This window comes from Bombus huntii, chromosome 14 (genome assembly GCF_024542735.1).
Source record: "Bombus huntii isolate Logan2020A chromosome 14, iyBomHunt1.1, whole genome shotgun sequence".
NCBI classification, from domain to species: domain Eukaryota; kingdom Metazoa; phylum Arthropoda; class Insecta; order Hymenoptera; family Apidae; genus Bombus; species Bombus huntii.
Window position 1 is genome coordinate 6953878 of NC_066251.1, and position 18212 is coordinate 6972089.

The 18212-nt window shown below is 31.9% G+C and overlaps 2 protein-coding genes and 1 long non-coding RNA gene across 7 annotated transcripts; 2 read left to right on the forward strand and 1 right to left on the reverse strand.

The window, feature by feature from the left end:
* Positions 1-575: 575 nt before the first annotated feature.
* On the forward strand, positions 576-7474 carry LOC126873132 (probable ATP-dependent RNA helicase DDX17). 4 transcript variants are annotated; one of them, XM_050633698.1, is made up of 8 exons: positions 577-775; positions 1251-1601; positions 2002-2655; positions 2733-2905; positions 2979-3038; positions 6043-6285; positions 6489-6663; positions 6764-7474. In XM_050633698.1, the coding sequence occupies exons 1-7, from the start codon at positions 759-761 to the stop codon at positions 6659-6661; spliced, it is 1671 nt and encodes a 556-aa protein (XP_050489655.1). In that variant the 5' UTR covers positions 577-758; the 3' UTR covers positions 6662-6663; positions 6764-7474. The 4 variants fall into 4 exon arrangements, 3 of the variants coding, with proteins under 3 accessions (XP_050489656.1, XP_050489655.1, XP_050489654.1); XM_050633697.1 differs by having other exon boundaries at positions 578-775; positions 6489-6653; XR_007692313.1 differs by lacking the exons at positions 6489-6663; positions 6764-7474 and adding an exon at positions 4113-4514 and having other exon boundaries at positions 576-775; positions 6043-6191.
* LOC126873147 (uncharacterized) lies at positions 7263-12716 on the reverse strand. Its single transcript, XR_007692317.1, has 5 exons — positions 10419-12716; positions 10029-10339; positions 9000-9059; positions 8713-8932; positions 7263-8616 (listed from the first exon to the last, which is right to left on the reverse strand). It is a non-coding gene; the product is annotated as an uncharacterized LOC126873147 (long non-coding RNA).
* On the forward strand, positions 9927-17725 carry LOC126873143 (uncharacterized). Of its 2 annotated transcripts, XM_050633719.1 has the most exons (6): positions 10057-10072; positions 10316-10371; positions 12723-13026; positions 14229-14515; positions 14900-15094; positions 15628-17725. In XM_050633719.1, the coding sequence occupies exons 2-6, from the start codon at positions 10363-10365 to the stop codon at positions 15664-15666; spliced, it is 834 nt and encodes a 277-aa protein (XP_050489676.1). In that variant the 5' UTR covers positions 10057-10072; positions 10316-10362; the 3' UTR covers positions 15667-17725. The 2 variants fall into 2 exon arrangements, with proteins under 2 accessions (XP_050489677.1, XP_050489676.1); XM_050633720.1 differs by lacking the exon at positions 10316-10371 and having other exon boundaries at positions 9927-10072.
* The last annotated feature ends 487 nt before the right edge of the window (positions 17726-18212 follow it).

Consider the following 18212-nt stretch of genomic DNA (forward strand, 5'->3'; position numbering starts at 1 on the left):
AATATTAATGCACAATGACAATGCACGAAGCGAACCCAACCCCACCTATCACTTCGATGGCTCGAAACCGACTAATGCCCAATGGCAAGTGTTCTATCCTGTAGTCTTATAGAAGGACCACCATAATCAGTTTAAGAGAGTAGAAACTTGATAGGTTATTTTGTATCATGCAAGAAATAATTCAGACATTAACCAATAATATTCGCTTTTACCTTGCGAAACAAAACTTTGAAAGAAAAGCTAAATAATAATATAAAAGAGGAGAATGAAATCTTGTAAAGTGAAAATAGAAATCCAAATATAGAAAATATACTGAATAAAAATGAGGATCCTTTCGCTAATAACAATTTTTTATGCATAGATATTTTTTAATTCTAAAAGTAGTGATTTTACTACACAATTTTCAACGATAAATTTAAGAATGATAATATTTATGTTTTTGCGACAATATTAGTAAATTAGTGGAGTCTTTTTAGTATTCAAATTTTACCCTTTAAAGGGTAAAAGTAAAAATACTAGAATCATTAAAATGAAGATTTTATCGATTGCTGCGCATGCGTAAGAAGCATTACAGTATCGTTACTTCTTGTGATTACGTTGTTTGTGGCTAAAGAACCGCTTTCATTTACTTTACGTCTTTTGATTAGAGTCAAATTTTACAACTTGCTGACATCTTGTGTTTTTTGTATTTAGACAATTATTATTGTTAGTAGAGCTTCGTAGTAAAAAAGAAGAAGGAAACTAAGAAAAAGTTAATCATGGGCCGCTATAGGAGGTAAAGTATACACGCATGTAGATATGTGGAAATATATGTTATCAATATGCTCAATGTTCAGCATTAATAATCGCATATTCGAAATGAATGCACTTGAACTGTAACTGTTTATGCATTAAAGTAGAATAGAATTACATTCAAAATAAGAAGTAGGAAGCAAAAAATAACTATTAAAAAATCCTATGACATTTATGATATTTTTGCGACAATTATAACCTTCTACGTACTTTCAGGGTATGCTTGGAAGAAATTTGAATTTCTAAGATGCATCGTAAAATTAAGATTTTCTGTCCTGGATTTTATATATTTCAAAAGCAGTATATAGCTTACAAGATAATTAAAAATAATACAAATATTTTTATTTTTATTTTTATAAATCGAAATAAGTTTTTTGCTTGAAAAATGAATTTTATAACATAGAAATAGTAAGATTTATACTTGAGCATTAATAATACTTGTGTATTTCATTTTTTAGTCGTAGTCGTGACAGAGATAGGAGACGTAGATCTCGCAGCAGATCTCGTAGCAGATCACCAAGAGATAGAAGAAATTGGGGCAGTAGTGGAGGTAGAGATCGGGGTGGTGGCAGAAACAGCCGTGGTCAACCTGGAGCAAATTTAAGAAAACCTAGATGGGATTTAAGTCGATTGGAACCTTTCAAAAAAGATTTTTATGTACCACATGAGGCAGTTCAAAATCGTGATTTACGTATAGTTGAACAGTACAGAAGCGAAAAAGAAATCACTCTAAAGGGGAAAAATATACCTAATCCTGTATTCACATTTGAAGAAACAGGTTTTCCAGACTATGTTCTAAAGGAGATAAAGTAAGCATTTTTTTCAGGTAATAATTTTGTTCAAGACAAAAATGCTCCAAATGTATTAGTAGCTATGAAGTGCAAATATTTTACAATGGTGATATTAGAATTTGTTTCTTAAGTTTAGAACAAGTATCCAGTATGTGATGATATGTTGTACATTGTCAAGAATACTATCAGAACTTAAAACTTGCTTATTCTGGAAACTTTACTTTCATCAAATCAAGTAAGAATGGAGCTGAAATTGTTAGGACCTTAAGATAATAAGAAAAAAATACTAAAGAACTAAAATTAGTTAAAACGATTAAAATAGCTACTGAAAATTTTGAATTAAAATATCACGTGTTACAGAATGTGAGCCATTGATATAACAGATTATAACAGAGATGTTGTTATTTATAATTTTCAGGCGACAAGGTTTTACTGAACCCACATCAATACAAGCACAGGGATGGCCAATTGCTTTAAGTGGAAGAGACATGGTAGGAATTGCATCAACAGGTTCTGGGAAAACATTATCTTATATACTCCCTGCAATTGTTCACATTAATAGTCAACCTAAGTTAGGACGAAAGGATGGACCTATTGCTTTAGTGCTAGCTCCAACGCGAGAACTTGCACAACAAATTCAGCAAGTTGCTGATGATTTTGGTCATTCCTCTGGTATTAGAAACACTTGTCTATATGGTGGAGCACCGAAAGGTGCACAGGCCAGAGATTTAGATGGTGGGGTAGAGATTGTCATAGCTACACCTGGTAGATTATTAGACTTTCTTGAATCAGGGCGTACAAATTTAAAAAGGTGTACCTATTTAGTATTAGATGAAGCAGATAGAATGTTAGATATGGGATTTGAACCTCAAATTAGAAAGATCATAGAACAAATTAGGCCAGATAGACAGACATTAATGTGGTCAGCTACATGGCCCAAGGAAGTAAAAAATTTAGCTGAAGATTTTTTAAAAGATTATGCTCAAATTAATGTTGGATCCCTACAGTTAGCTGCAAATCATAATATATTACAAATTATTGATGTATGTCAAGACTACGAAAAAGAAAATAAGTAAGAAATTAAACATATCTATAAAGCTGTTGGAAAGCTCAATGAGATTTTACTATTAATTTTATTTTCAATTATAGATTAAGCACACTTTTAAAAGAAATAATGGCAGAAAGTGAAAACAAAACTATAGTATTTATTGAGACAAAACGCAGAGTGGATGAAATAACGAGAAAAATGAAGAGAGATGGGTGGCCAGCTGTTTGTATACATGGTGACAAGACACAGCAAGAAAGGGATTGGGTTTTACAAGGTGAACATTGTTAATTGGATACTTACAATGTTTTGAAGTATAGTTGAAACTAAATTTTATGTTTAATTTTTAGATTTTAGATCAGGGAAAGCGCCAATTCTTGTCGCAACAGATGTTGCTGCTCGTGGTCTTGGTAAGTAAACAATTGTTATTATAATATAATAAAATATCAAGTGTCATTGATCATTTTCCTTTGACACGGAGAATGAATTGCTCTAAATCACATTTCTACCAGTGAGCTTAATAATTACTGCAGTATATGAGATATCTTGTTCTGACGTGATATTAAAAATATAATTACTGAACGGAGAATATGATAAACTTGTTAACTGGAATTAAGAAAATTATCCTAAATAAAATGAGGATGTACTTTTTATCATTTTTCATTTTTTTGATATTAATACAGATAACTTTTTATATAATCAGAACAAGGTTTCATTGATCTTTTGAACCACTTTATGACTGAAAAGAAAATAATTATAAATTTTTTCATTAAAGTATTGATAAGTAAAAGTTAATGAAAATTGTAGGAATTTTTCAAAATTTTAGATATTAAAAAATTTTATTCTTTGAAAATAAATTAAAATTATAGATAATAGATAAGTAGTGTTTTAAATGCATAACGTGGTTCATTCAGCATTTCTAATATTTGTGTTTATTTTGCTTCCTCACTTTTTGCTAAAGGTAATAATTTTTAAATAATACATGAGAGAAAGGTAGTAAAAACAAGTTGTAATTGATTTATAAAGGCAAGCTCTTGATTTATAAAGGTACAGAAGCAATTGATCTAGTTAAAGAGAAAGCAAATGAATTCTAAAATCAGAAACAAGTACTTGTACAGTTCATAGTGGAGATGTAAGGCGTTACTTTCTTAAAGAATTGAATAACTTCATAAAGTGCTGATGCACCATTTTATATTACTATATTTGTAACGTAATTATAACTTGAACTTAAGGTCAATCTAATAAAAATGTTCTATGCTTGCCGTAAGTCACAGATGATCAAATAGAAGTTTAGAGATATTTTTTCCCATAAAATCGCCTTCATTGAGATTATCAGAATTCTGTTAATAATAGTTGATAAAAAGAGATAAGACAAAAAATTCAAAAATAAAATGAAATACTGTAATACAAAATTCATATTGAACACAGGAAGATAATAAGATAAACATGTACCTAACGCGGTTGGATCTTTGTTTGTATTGCAGAGGCACATTGCGCGCAGACCTACGCCGGGTAATGCAAAGCAAATTGGGGGTGCCCGCCGCCTGTTTGTTCGGTGGTGCACTAGTTTGCATTGTCTGCGCTGGCTGCGACGCGTGCCTCTATACGTCAATTCCGTGAAAGGCCAGTCCGGGCCAAATCGGGGTCTACTTTACCTCCTACATACTGGATATCAGTTCTACGCTACGCTGTACGCCATCTGGGCTGGCCAAGTCGTTGTTGCCAGAATAGAATCCCCTGCGCTGGCCGCTCAAGCTAATCAGACCCAACAACGGTCCAATGAGGCGGTGGCATGGTAGCTGATGCCAGAGCCTCTAAGTGTGCCCTGTAGCAACAGAATGGCGGAGGCTGTAGCTGGAGCGAGCGCAAACAGCCAGGCCCTGCCCGTACGTTGCTAGCGACACTCACCCATTGCCTAATTTTAGTATAACAGTAATCTTAAATTAATTGCTATATATATATAGCTGTATAAGCCACCCAGAAAAAAGGTAATTTGACTGTATTAACATTCCCATTCAATGAAATCTCAGATAATTTTTTATTAAAGAGAAACTTCGCTCGATATCTAAATGTTGTGTGATTGTTTATTTGGAAGATATAATTGCCTAATTGTGTAGCTCAATTAAAAATTGTAATTGTATTTGAATTATGTGTATATCTGAAAATTTATCAAAAAAATTCCATTAAGTGTCTTCTAAATTAAGAATTGCCCAACATTTCATTTAATCAAAAATATCTTAGATTTCCTCAAAAAGATGTAGTACAGTTCAAATGCATTTATCTGGGGGTCTCAATATGTACACTTTTTGCATATACATATGTAACAAAATGTTTTGTAAAATCTGACATACTGAAATGTATGAGAAGTTCTTGAATAAAAAACAAGATAATTCTTGATATCTTCTTGTGATCATCATTTACCAACTTTATATAATACAATAAAATTCTCAAAGATTATTTTATACATAAAATTATCTCCTATATATACATTATGTGAGAATTCAAAAAGTTGTTGATTAATGGTCACACAATACTGCCAAGAACTACCTTGTTCTTTTTCAGTTCAAGAATTTTGAATATTTTATAAAACATTCTATATGTGTATGTATATATATTTATGTATATTTCTATATACATACACACATGTATCACTTTTATATCCATTTGAATTTACATTTCCTTTATCTTCCTGAATCCTTCATGATAACTATATCATTACATATTCACATTATACTAACTATCATATCAAATAAGGTTCTATGTATATCAATTCTGGTTTCTTTTTATTTAAATATTCATATTGTTTTTCAATTATGTATACAAATTAAGAATATTTGTATGTATTTCAAATTAAATATATCTTTATGAAATTGAAATATTACTTTTTTAATAGAAATGTATATTAAAATAAATATTATTTTTGTTAGAGAAGGGAACCAGAATTGTTTTCGCGCGGAAATTTATTTCAGCACTTTATACTTTAGTTAAAACGCTCTCTAAAGACATAGTATTCTTTTTTGTTCCTTTGATCTTTATTTCATTTTATTATTTGAACGAAGTTAAGAACAAAAGCAAATATTTGTTCTTAAGAAATCTTTAAATGATACGTTTTACAAGATTTTTTATATGCGTGTGTTTCCTTTTCTTTATATATGTACATATTAAAACTTGCTTACAATACATATAGTCAGATAAATTTATAAGACACTCTTAGTTGAGGTGACATAGGAGAATGACTGTAGTACTACCTTTTGGAGAGCGTATTTTAATCTAAATATTACTTTAAAATAAGTGATTGAGATATTTAATACGATATTTTATATACGTCTTGCCATACTACTATCTTAACTGACGTCTGTCTGGGAGGCGGATGCTTTTGGTGATTAACAGCTAATACATAATGCTTTATTTCAGACGTTGAAGACGTCAAGTTTGTCATCAATTTTGACTATCCCTCCTGTTCGGAAGATTACGTTCATCGAATCGGTCGAACAGGTCGTCGACAGAAAACTGGTACAGCATATACCTTTTTTACACCTAATAATTCGAATAAGGCTAACGACCTAATCCAGGTATTAAAAGAAGCGAACCAAGTTATCAATCCAAAATTACTTGAACTTGCCGATAGTAAGAGTGGTGGATATGGCAGGCATAGAGGTACTCTTATATATCTTTTACCTATTAAAATAATCTCTTCTAACTATCATTTACACTAACTTTTTGTACTTCAAAAATCTCCTATTACCTTGAATATGATGAAATACTTAATTTTTTTCACTTAATATTTCCAATTTCTTAGTATATTTGTAGTAGTTTCTACGTATTCAGAAAATATTAATTAATTGAGTGGATATTTTTAGGCGGAAGAAATAGATGGCGGTCTCGAGGTGGCCGAAACGGAAAAGATCGTAGTTATTCAAGAAGTAGAAGTCGAAGTCACAGTAGGGAACACAACGGTCGTGGTAATCGTCGTAGTTACAGTCGGAGTTATTCTCGAAGTCGTAGCCCTGTTAGCAATCGTACAGGTAAGTAACGGTATGTTCACACCATGCTAAAGCATTTAATTATACTTCAGTGATATCTGTGAAACATTTTCTCCATTTTATATTGTGTAAAATGACTTGTACGTTTACAGAAGTTATTGGTAAGAGCTACTGGAGTAGCGAGAGATGATCTTCCACGGGCAGTTAAAGACAAAATCAATTGCGTATAATTAATGTTTTTTTACGTCTCTTTTGAAGTACACACTTGATACATGTCATATAAACCGTAATATTGGTGTTCCACTAACGTAAACATCTAACTTTTTACGGATAATGCTTGTGCATTACAATAGATTATTTTAGAAATATAAGATAAGTGTTTTCAACGAACGAAATAATAAAATAATAAAATGATGCGATTAATTGAACACATTATAAAATATGTTGATTTTAAAAAGCTTCGTGATAAACCATCCAATCTATTGAAGTCAAAAGAACTCTCGAGTAAGGTTATCGTTTCAAAATGCAAATATCGATGTCGATCTTTGTTTATGTTCTAAATTTCAACTGTAATAAATAAACATAGACTAAGAATGTGAAGTTATTATATCCACATACGTATTGTATTACGTACATATTTTATAATGATCGTTGCAATATTCGACAACATTAGTTAAATTAAGTAAGCGACAATGTGAGTTTAGCTAAATGAAAGATTCTATAAAACTAATAGCTGGATGATTAATTGTAGATGCATCTAATGTTTATCATCAATTAATTTGTAACCCGTACTCGTGCATTTAAAACTTATGAAATAATGTACAGTATTTAATAAAAATGTAATAAACACATTTTATTAACTATTTGAAAATTTATTCGTTAACTTTCTCTCATTCTTCCCTACTCTTCAAAAGGAAAGATATAAAAATGAACAAAATATTGTATTAGATTAGTTCTTTGAATATTACAAATTCCTGTCTAAAAGGAAATCCTAAATATTTCATTTCAATCATCGCCAAACAAATGTCTATTGAAGGATCTCTTCATCATTCCGACTGTGAACTGATTGGATCCTATATGGGTGAAGCTTATCTATAACACCATTATATTGGCTAGCACCCCACATTTCTTATATCATCAAACAGAAAGTCAGAAAAAGTTGCCTTCGCCAAGCAATCTTCATTCAAATATTGACATAAAACCGCACGATATTAAAACAGAAGTCATTTATCAATTTATTACCACGGAAAGAATATACACGGTATTCTGATATTCCTCGTAACTCAAGCACACGTGTCTTTTTTTCGTTACAGATTTTAATGTTTATAAATCCTACGATAAACAACAACTAGATGTAGAAATATGAAAATATATGCAATAATATACTTTAGACGACCAATAGAGAAAGAAACAAGCTGCAATCCCGAGTGAAAAGCAGCAAAGATTTATGAATGAACTGTAATACAGGTGGATGGGTCGATAGAGCGGCCCCCCGCAAGATCGCACGGCAAGGGCGTAGTAATCGATAGAGTGAGGGTGAAAAGGGATAGAAGCCGGTTCGAAGCAGACGAAGAGCAGCGGAGGCCGTGGAGGGCAGAGTCCATTCAGTAGAAGCAGCAAGGCTGCTATTGATTGCGTGGGTAGTTAGAGGAGAGATGAGTTACCCCCACTTTCGGTCATTCAGCAGCCGCACTGCTGTGACACGGGGTTAGCAGAGGGGAAGGGCCTTGAAAGATCGAGGGGAAAGGTAGAGTGAAGAAGAGGGAACGGTAGCCCGATTACTGGAATGCCGTGGGTGGCTAACAAGAGAGGGGGTTTCACCCCTGTGTTCGATTATACGCACGAATGTAGGCACAACCACTTTGCCCTAAAATTGACATTTACCCCTGTGCTTTTCCAAAAATTCATGCTTTACACGTTTTACGTAAGCTCGTGTCTTTCTGCCACCGCCTTCTCGTAATCGTTATTTCGAAAGATTGATGAATCACGCCAACAACATAAGTACCTACAAAGTTTGAAATTTACTGCTCTGAAAGAAATTGCGGAAATTTCGAAGTTTAATTGTGCCAGCCAAGAAGCCAGTTAATTTGACGTTCGATACCTGTATCAGAGAGTACTGTTGACGTCGTTAGAAGACTAAAAAGGCATTGTTTTGCGTTGATTATTCCACCCCGATAAGACTAGCTCTTCTGGGACAATAATGGTTCTTCATCGAGATATGAAGAAATGAGCGGTGTCGGTGGAGAAATATCGTTAAGTTTCTTTGTCTTCTAGCTTCATTCAATTCTAGATCTTGTTATGTCGTGTAATGAAAAATATATCTATGTGAAAGATAGCGAGGTGTTCATTTCAGTGGAATAGGTATGCATGTTATATGTATACGCATACCTAGTACTGAAGCATTAAGGAGTTTTATCGTACACTAGTCAGCCACGAAGGTCTCCAAGCCTAAAATCATTTTAATTAGTTTCACAAATCTTATAAATAACATTTTTGATCTTAATTAAAATATCTCTGTTTTACATAAATTTAGATATATTTATGAATTTATTGATAAAATCAGAATTTCAAAAGTGAAAAAATTATAAATGAAAGAAATAGAAAAATGAGATATTGATATTTCATTTAGTTTATCCGAAAGAACATTGGAAAGAGTTCAATGTTAATTTTTTTGTAAATCCGATAGTTCAGTGACGCAACTACTTCTCATTTAGATTGAGGGTACGGGCTACAACGATTTTAAGTCCCAGGGAGAAACTTGTTGCGCAGGCGGACCGGAACTTAGCGTAAGCTTATTCGTGATCTGCCACCCTAGCCGTACGACATCATAACCCTCAGGTCTGGAAGACTTACTGGCTCTAACAGAAACATAAGAAATTCAAAGACAATATATATAATGTACCGAAATTAATTTTACCTAGTTGTGATATTGAACAATATAATATTGATGGTATTCAATGAATCATGGAGTGAAAGAAAAAAGAATGAAGTCAAGAAGATACTATACAAAAGTAATCTCCAAAAAACAAAAAAATGGTATAGCTCTTCTATAACCATTAGCATAAATACAGTTCATTTTATATTATTAATTTTATTATGTTCAACAAATATAACGTCAAAAGATTAACTTCAAGAAATTGTAGTCTATAGGAAGGAGGATAAAATTATGCATATCTAAAATAGAGAAATATAGGAGATACTAAGGGAATTCTTAGAAAGGAACTTTTAGAAACAGCCAAACGTCCTGACGAAAAGCTCCTTTTGGAGTATGAAGAAGAGAATAGAGAGAAGAAGGAAGAGAGAAAAGAGAGAGGGGGCTCGACAGAGCCCGCGTAGAGGGGTTTGAAACGAACGAAGGGGTGTGCTGTGGAAGAGGGGGCAGCAAAGGAAGGCGAATAGTTGCCTCGATGATACCACCTCTCTCAGTTGTTCCTCGGTTTCCGGACTGCGTGGACTAGCAGGTTAGTGAATCCGACTCTCGTTCATTCACCAGTTTCTCTTCGTTCCACTCTTGACCTCCTTCCTTCCTTGGCACTCTCTCTCTCTCTTTCTCTCTCTCTCTCTTCCTCTCCCTCCCTCACCCTCGTTTTCCACCCCGTGTGTCCGCTGGTTCCATTCATGCGACTCGTTCTTTGCTCGCTCTCTCGTTCGCTGCTCTCCTTGATTTATCGAAGTTGCCAGTGAAAAACGTTCTTCCTTCGTAGCTCAGCTACTCGACCACCGATATCCTGTCAACGTGTATTAACGATCAATGTTACAGGTATATTTTCACAGTCTTCTTTCTTCATTTTTCACTTGATTTTTTACTGAGAACAAATTATATTTTAAGGGATGAAAAAACAGCTTCTATCGAATTTTCAATAAGCAGTAGCTGAAACTTATTACTTTATACGTATTTTCCTCTTTAATTAGGCACTGGTTTATTTTAAGTTTCTCTGAAGCAAAGAGTTTTTGCCAGAGTGGAATTAGATTTTTCAGACTTTCCATGTTAATTGCAGAATGAGATGGAGGAGGTAATTTTTCATATTTTGCTCAGCCACGTTTGAAATATAATTTGTCATGGGAGAAACGATGAGCAGGGAGGATATATTCGAGAAACAGCTGTTAGAGTTGGTAACGAAAAGCAGCTACGCGATCAGTAATTCTTTTCCTGAGAAAAGAAAAAAATATGTACATAATATGCTAATAGTTTCAATGAAAATATATTTTTTGTTACGTACGTACTTTTTAAAATTTGAGAGAAAAATATAGCCACGAAATATGTAAGAGGTAATCAGTTTCTATTTGTTTAAGTTAGTTCCTTTTTTAGTTTACTTTTCTTCCAGCTTTTTACCGTGTAGTTATTAATGTTTCACTTGAATGATTCAATTGTCATATCCTTTAGTTTGAGTTTTTCATAGCATTTATGATGTGTATACCGAAAATGTAAGAAAGAAAGAGCTGAGTGTGTGAAAAATGATCGAAACTGGTTAAAAATAGTTCAAATTCTTCTTTTCCTCATATTAAGAATGGGTATTAAATCTAAATATTCTGTTGAATTTCTTCATCTAATCGAAGAGTCATTGTTCTAGATAGCAATTAATTTCATATATTTTTATATTTTATACAAATTATATCTTTATATATATTTTGTACCTCACAACCGAAACCGAGAAACAGAATGCGAGAAGAAACAGCTATTCTGAATTATAGAATAATGTCGTTCAGATTGTTGCCACGATACATTAAATTGTACAACTGATTAAAGACACAGAGGTAAGATTTATGTTAAAGAAAGAGGGAGCAGCCATAATAATCAGATGACGTAAAGTACCCAATTCCATCAAGAAACAGTCACTGGCTTCATTAAGTAATGATTAATAATAGTAATAATAATAATAATAATAACAGCAATGTAAAGAACGAAATAAATTGACAATATATAATAAAAATAATAGCACAGAATACCAGTGTATAACGAGTTATCCACTTCATAAAGAATTATAGAAAACCCCACGTAAATATAATAAAAAAAGATATACATATAGGTACATATATTTAATCTTTTGACTAATATTAATCTTGCATCTATGTATATTAAAATTAAATTTTACGGTTCTCAATAAATGTTTTAGTATTCATTGTGACTTTTTCCGAGGATTATCTTTTGAAGTCGAAATTGTTAGTTTTTAAAAGAAATCCTAGAATATTGTTTCAATAGTCAAGCGAGATTAAATTCGGAGAAATAAAGACTGATCCGAGCAGTTGATCTCTCTCCAGTATTCAATTAACTAGTTAAAGCAAGAATACACCATTCTTCATAGAAATTCCATAGCACGAGTGTTGGGAATGATTAAATTTTATGTAGCGCCATACATAAAAAGGAACTCGTAATTGGATAACTATTATCCATTAATCCGAGAAAGTTTAGTAATTCAGTTACTAATGGAAATTAAATTAATTTCGGGAATCCAATACATTCTGGTTGGATGCTATTTCAACATCAATATTAAAATAAATCAATTTCCGCTCATGATTAAATAATATATCAAAAATTACTTTAAACAAATCTATTGCAAAATTTCTTCACTTCACTTCAAGAAATTTCTTCAATTTCTTTAAATCTATTACAAAGTTTGTTCACAAATATACATATTTAATACAGGACTTATTCTTTTTAAAGAAAAGGGATTTGTTTAATACTATATTATATAATTTTTCTGTTTCCATTAATTTTTAAATTTTCCTTTTGCATCATAAATAAATCTTAATCGCTATCGCGCTAATTATCTAATTCAACTAAATTAATTTGTTTCCATCTAAAATTTGATAATCTGTTCAATCAGTTGGAATACTTGATAATAAAAAGAATAGAAAGATAATAAAAAGAAATATTGTTTAAAATGAGCATCTTAATGTTTTTCAAACACCTCATATGAAAAAGAAACCAGAAGATTATATTCTTCTCATATACTAATTTACAATTTACTCGTAATCCTGATAAGAATTATAATCTTTCTCGATACCAATAAGAAGTTTTTTTTGTATAGATAATAGTACATAAAAAGAAATCACCTTTTCTGTTATTTTGAATTGAATTTTGGATCTTAATTTGGACATTTTATTCCCTAGAAAATGCGTACTGTGGCTGTATGGACCGCTTTTGTATTAGCGTTCTCAAGCAGCCCGTTCGTGGCCGGTATACGATACATCGATCCGATCTCGCCGCAATCAGGGAACACCGGCGACATCGCCGAGAAGCGCGTTGACCTGACTGAGCCAACATGCGAGGAATTGAGGGCAATGTGGAGGTACACCAAGCGACAAAGCAGGGCTGCTAAAACCACTACCGGATACTCTCTTTATCCTGATCCATTTTCGTACAACGTCTGGAAGTCTTATCCTGAACGCCCCAAGTCCCTTCACACCCACCGTGGTAAGACGATCTTACAGGAGTTGCGTATAGCATTATGTCCACTCATTCTACTGTTTACATTATCTAAAAAAAGGTATAACGAAATTTTGTTAATAAGAGAATTACAGAAAAACGATTATAAACAAAAAAGAATGCAAAATATTTACTACAGAAAATTTTATATACAAATATCTTTAAATAAACGTATTGTAAAGGTAAGCATAAAATGAGATAGATTGAATAGGGTATACTTAAACTTTAAAAAGAGAGGTATTTTGGGTTTTTATTTTAATTAAGACAGTTTGCAGTGGATGAATGGAATTTGATATATTTGCTTAGCTTTTTCTATGCGGAACAGGGTTGTAAAAAAGTTAATTTTATTGTAAACCGAATGAGAAAATTTAAATTGACAAATACTTGCTTTTTATTTTTTTCTTGTTTTCATTAAACTATTGTAATATTATGTTTTATTTTATTTGCTGTTATATTCATTCTAAGACGGGGAAATTAAATGATTTTGAAGTTACATGTTAATTTGTTACCGTATGGTTTGTTCGCTTAATTAAGGCCTAGCTCTGTGCAGTTCACAATAGAGGCTAAACATAAGCAAAGAAGTAAAATAATCGAATTATTGATGCCTGCCTATACATTACCTTGAGTGCTCTTTGACTTAAACTTGCTGCAGAAAATTCATAATAAAATACGAAGACCTAACTTTATAAAGAACTAAAATAAGTGATACCACTTATTATACAAGAAATATTCGAACGATTTAAAATTAGACTATTCAGAAAGGTAATAGAGTTATTTCCTCCTAATACTTATAACATTTACAAAAATTATTTTCAAATGTTTGTTTACAATTTAAATAATTCGATAGATAAATAAAATCAGTTTTATGTTATAATACCAAGTAATACAGAATAATGTCTGACTTGTCCTCTACTGAGACTACTACAATTCAAAGTGATCAAAGGGGCGCCTATGTTGAAGCAACAATTACAAAGAAAGCGTACAATATATGAAAATAAATTAATAAGGAAGTATACAATATTTAGAACTTCTAATCCCATTACAGAGGTTTAGTTTTAATAAAGGTACTTTGAATTTATGAAACATTTTTCTCATTTTGGTAAAGTTATATCTAGAACGAAATTCTTTTATTACTGAATATTATAATCTTTTATTAAATATTGTTCATTCTACCTGGCAATAATGTGCAGGAAGGTATACGGGAAGAGCACGTAACCGTGCAGGAAGTAGTGCTCCAATTTATGGGAGGATGGTACATAAAGCACCAGCAAGCAGCAGATTAAGAAATGGAATGCGACCTCCGGCACGGCCTTTCGACAAACTCCCGCGACTTTTCGGAACAATCAATTCGTATCCGTCGAATCGACATCCAAACATGAAATACCGTACGATTGTTGGTTCCCCTCAGGTCCCTCAGGCGGGCAGTTTTCGGCATTTGAAGGAATTACTCCGCGCTGAACGAGCTCGTGAACTACAGGTTAATAACCAAGTTGAGTCAAATATACTTAAATGTTTGCTAATCGAGAGAATTGCAAAATTAACGAATTCCATTTTAGAAAAATTAATAACATGAAATTGGGAAATAAAATTTGTTGTATCTTTCTAACAATTTTCTAGGAAAAGATTTCTTAAAAATAATATAATATTATCAAACGATTGGCAATATACTAATTATTCATAACATATTGTTTAAACTGATACTTCAAACTTAGTGACAATGAAAATATCTCATAAATTAGCCAAGTTTCTTACTCGTCTCCAGATAATTTCAAACATTAAAGTAGTACAAATTATTATTTTTTTAAATAAGGAATATTTTTCTATGATTTTTCTTTTTCTTTGACTAAATTAAACATTTTAGGAACAACATAAAGCTGAACAACTCGCAGAGAAGACATTTACCTTCAAGGATACCGTTGACAACGAGCACCCTTTTCATATGCAATCTCGGAAGCAATTTCCGAAGCCGACACTACGAATGCCGACGAAAATTAATTATGAATTCGGTCAAGGTCGACATACATCGAACGTGCCAAATATTGGTCAGGCTTGGACGGTGAGTAACAAATGGCAATGGAATCATTCCATTCATTAAAATTAATAGAGAAACGGAAAAAATAATGTTTCTCTAATATTCATAATTAATAATGTGTTAATGAACATACTTAGTTCATATTTTTCCTTTTCCTCCGTTAATTTTATGTCTCCTCCTTAATTGTATGCATAGTACACTCTAAACGCTTTAAATTACTAAACGCTCTAATAGCTTCGTTTCAAACCTATAACAACTCAATGAAATTCCGGCTTCAAATAAATGAAATCTCGCTCCACATTTTTATATCGATAATGATGTCCTTATACTGCGGATCTTTATGTAGTTTCATATTTTTATGAATATAAATAAAAAAATAGAGCTTAAATGAGGATTTATTTCAAATATTAGAACGAATACTTAAGATATTTTCTATGATTTTGTATATTATATGAATTCTGTACATTTTTGCATCTCTTAATTTTTTAATAGTATAAATATCCTCAGTCTAGCTATCATATTGTATGTAAATGGATTATAACAACTACCTTTTGCAGAGGAGCGGTCCTCAGTCTCGTGAATACTTGTTGCGTTAGTATCTCGACGGACTGCCGACATCTCCAATACGAAGAAGCTATCCTAATGATCAACGTATGAATTCCTTGAATACGTTCGCACGCGACAAGATGGAAAAGATTCGCATTTGCTTTCTTGGCAATCTCCGATACCCCGAAATTTTCGTAAGCCAAATCCTTGCGTTGATAGCAGTGAGTATCGTCCCACGAAAGGGCTTTTCATTTTCGTTCTTCTTCCTCCGTCGTTATCGAAAATTGTTCTTAAGGATTTCATTGTCCTTCATTGAAATCTCGGACCTCGATCTCTGCGTTATCTCGATTCAATCAACGTGTGTTACCTATGCCCGAATAAATGTAAGTCAATAAATGGAACGAATCGATAGAAAGTCGTAACCGGAAGGAAAGAAGTTTCGATATGTGGCAACGCTACAAAATGTATATTTTCTTAATTCGTTTAAACTCGCACAGATTTAATTACGCGGCCGTACCCGCTGCCTGTGTAGAATTTTCCAGATATATAAATTTAATACTATTTCTGAAAATATGGCTGAGGCGGCAACGTAATCATACCTTTGTGCCGCTGAGCGGAGAAAACACGAGCAAAATGTTGCATTTTCCTTTTTTTTCAATTATACTAATATTAGTTATTAGTATTTTTAATTATGCTAGTATCAGTGATGTCATAATATATAAATACTATACTAATATTATTTCTCCCAAATTGATTGAAGATTTCAAACGAGAAAGAATAATGTTATAGCTTATTTAGTAATTATTGTTTTATCTGGCTATATGATTTTATGACAATACTCTTATTGGCAGCCTCCTGGTTCCTATGGTAGACTCTATTCTTAACGTGGTTAGTCTAAAAAATATTTAGACACTTTTAGATAAGAAAATTCTCTTTTATTTTATTTACAGACATCAATATAGTATCGTTTACAATTATTTGAGCAAATATTGGAGATAAGTCGAAGTTGAGGATTATTCGAATTATAAACGATACTTTATGTCTATTACAATTTTATTTATTAACTATATTATTAATTTAAATTTCAATAGAATTAAATAATGATGGTAGTCGTACCTATTCGATGGTTATCTATTATGATATCTATTTCTTCTGTCAGGATCTTGGTTTATGTTCTTCGAATGTGAAACCGTTTAATAATGGCTGCAACGGTAATCGATATAATACTATAATCGATATTCCAATCCAAGATAGAAATTAAACTATTATGCTCTGGTTTTCTCCGCCTTATTTGAACTTGACAATAAAATAGAAAGACTAATATTTTGAAAATTTTGACAATATATATATATATGTATAAATATATATATATATATATACATACTTAAGATAAGAGATAAATAAAGCATAATCAACGGAACTATACCGAAGACAATAATTACTGTTAAGAGATATTCTTGTAATCTGTACGTGCAATCGACATGGATGCGATTTCAATTTTGCGATATATGAGATGTAAAGTGTTATAGTGTATTAAAAATTATAATAATTAAATACTTACATATGAAAATGAAATTTTTGAAAAAACAAAAGGAATGAAAACGCATCAGTGGACATCTTGTTCAACATACCTATTTAAACTATATGTGTATCGATTACACGTACAATCAATTTGACTTTCGACCCTTAAGCGCTCGGCCGATTGCCCGCAAAATTTGAAAGTTTGACTATAACTCACGATTGAAATATTTTGATTACTTTTTCAACATAAAGGTTTTTGTTAGACAAACATATCAAGAACAACAATAATTATGTGAATAGAAAGAAATTTCTTGTTCATGCGAACCAAGAAGACAAAATATTTCAAAAATTAGTTGTTTTTATCGCGTTAATTTATTAGGAATTATGAGACAATAAGTAATAAGGGCTTAAGGGTTCTAATTATATAAAGACAATAAATATAAACGTTTCTTGTAATCGTATAACAGAAAAATAATGAAGTAGGTTAAAGATATTTACGTGGCTTAATCCATATCTCATGCTGAGATTTTAATGACTTTCAGCTCCTATGACAGCGTACAAAAACCAAAAAAAAAAAAAAGAAAAGAACTTCTGAATAATTATATGGAACGGTTTGATACCAATCGCGGTTCTAATATTTGACTATAAATACTTTATACTTATATACATCTCTTTGAATACGACATGTGCGTACACTGCATATAATAACACAACAGAAAAATAACACATACACAAATATTACATCTATGGACACACATAAAACTACGCGTACATTACATGCATATCAGAGTACACAAATATATAATAATATATATTTGTTATGCTACTATGACTATTACTATGTTGACTGTATTGATTAAGTTTTAAAGAATGGATCTTTCTGGCCAAGATTCTTCAATAGTGGAATCAGTGCCTGATATCCAAAACTAGAGACTGGTTGAAATCTCTTTGGATACAGATTATGAGCTATATATATTATATATTTTTACCTTATTTTAAACTATTTTAATGTAAGAGATTCTGTTCTTCAAGTGTGTACAGCGACATATAAACATGTATACATGTGAAATTACTA

Coding starts and splice junctions, on each gene's coding strand:
- LOC126873132 (XM_050633697.1), top strand. Junction 1,602..2,001: donor TATGTTCTAAAGGAGATAAA/GTAAGCATTTTT, acceptor TATAATTTTCAG/GCGACAAGGTTTTACTGAAC. Junction 2,906..2,978: donor AAGGGATTGGGTTTTACAAG/GTGAACATTGTT, acceptor TTTAATTTTTAG/ATTTTAGATCAGGGAAAGCG.
- LOC126873143 (XM_050633719.1), top strand. Junction 14,516..14,899: donor AACGAGCTCGTGAACTACAG/GTTAATAACCAA, acceptor TAAACATTTTAG/GAACAACATAAAGCTGAACA. Junction 15,095..15,627: donor ATATTGGTCAGGCTTGGACG/GTGAGTAACAAA, acceptor TACCTTTTGCAG/AGGAGCGGTCCTCAGTCTCG.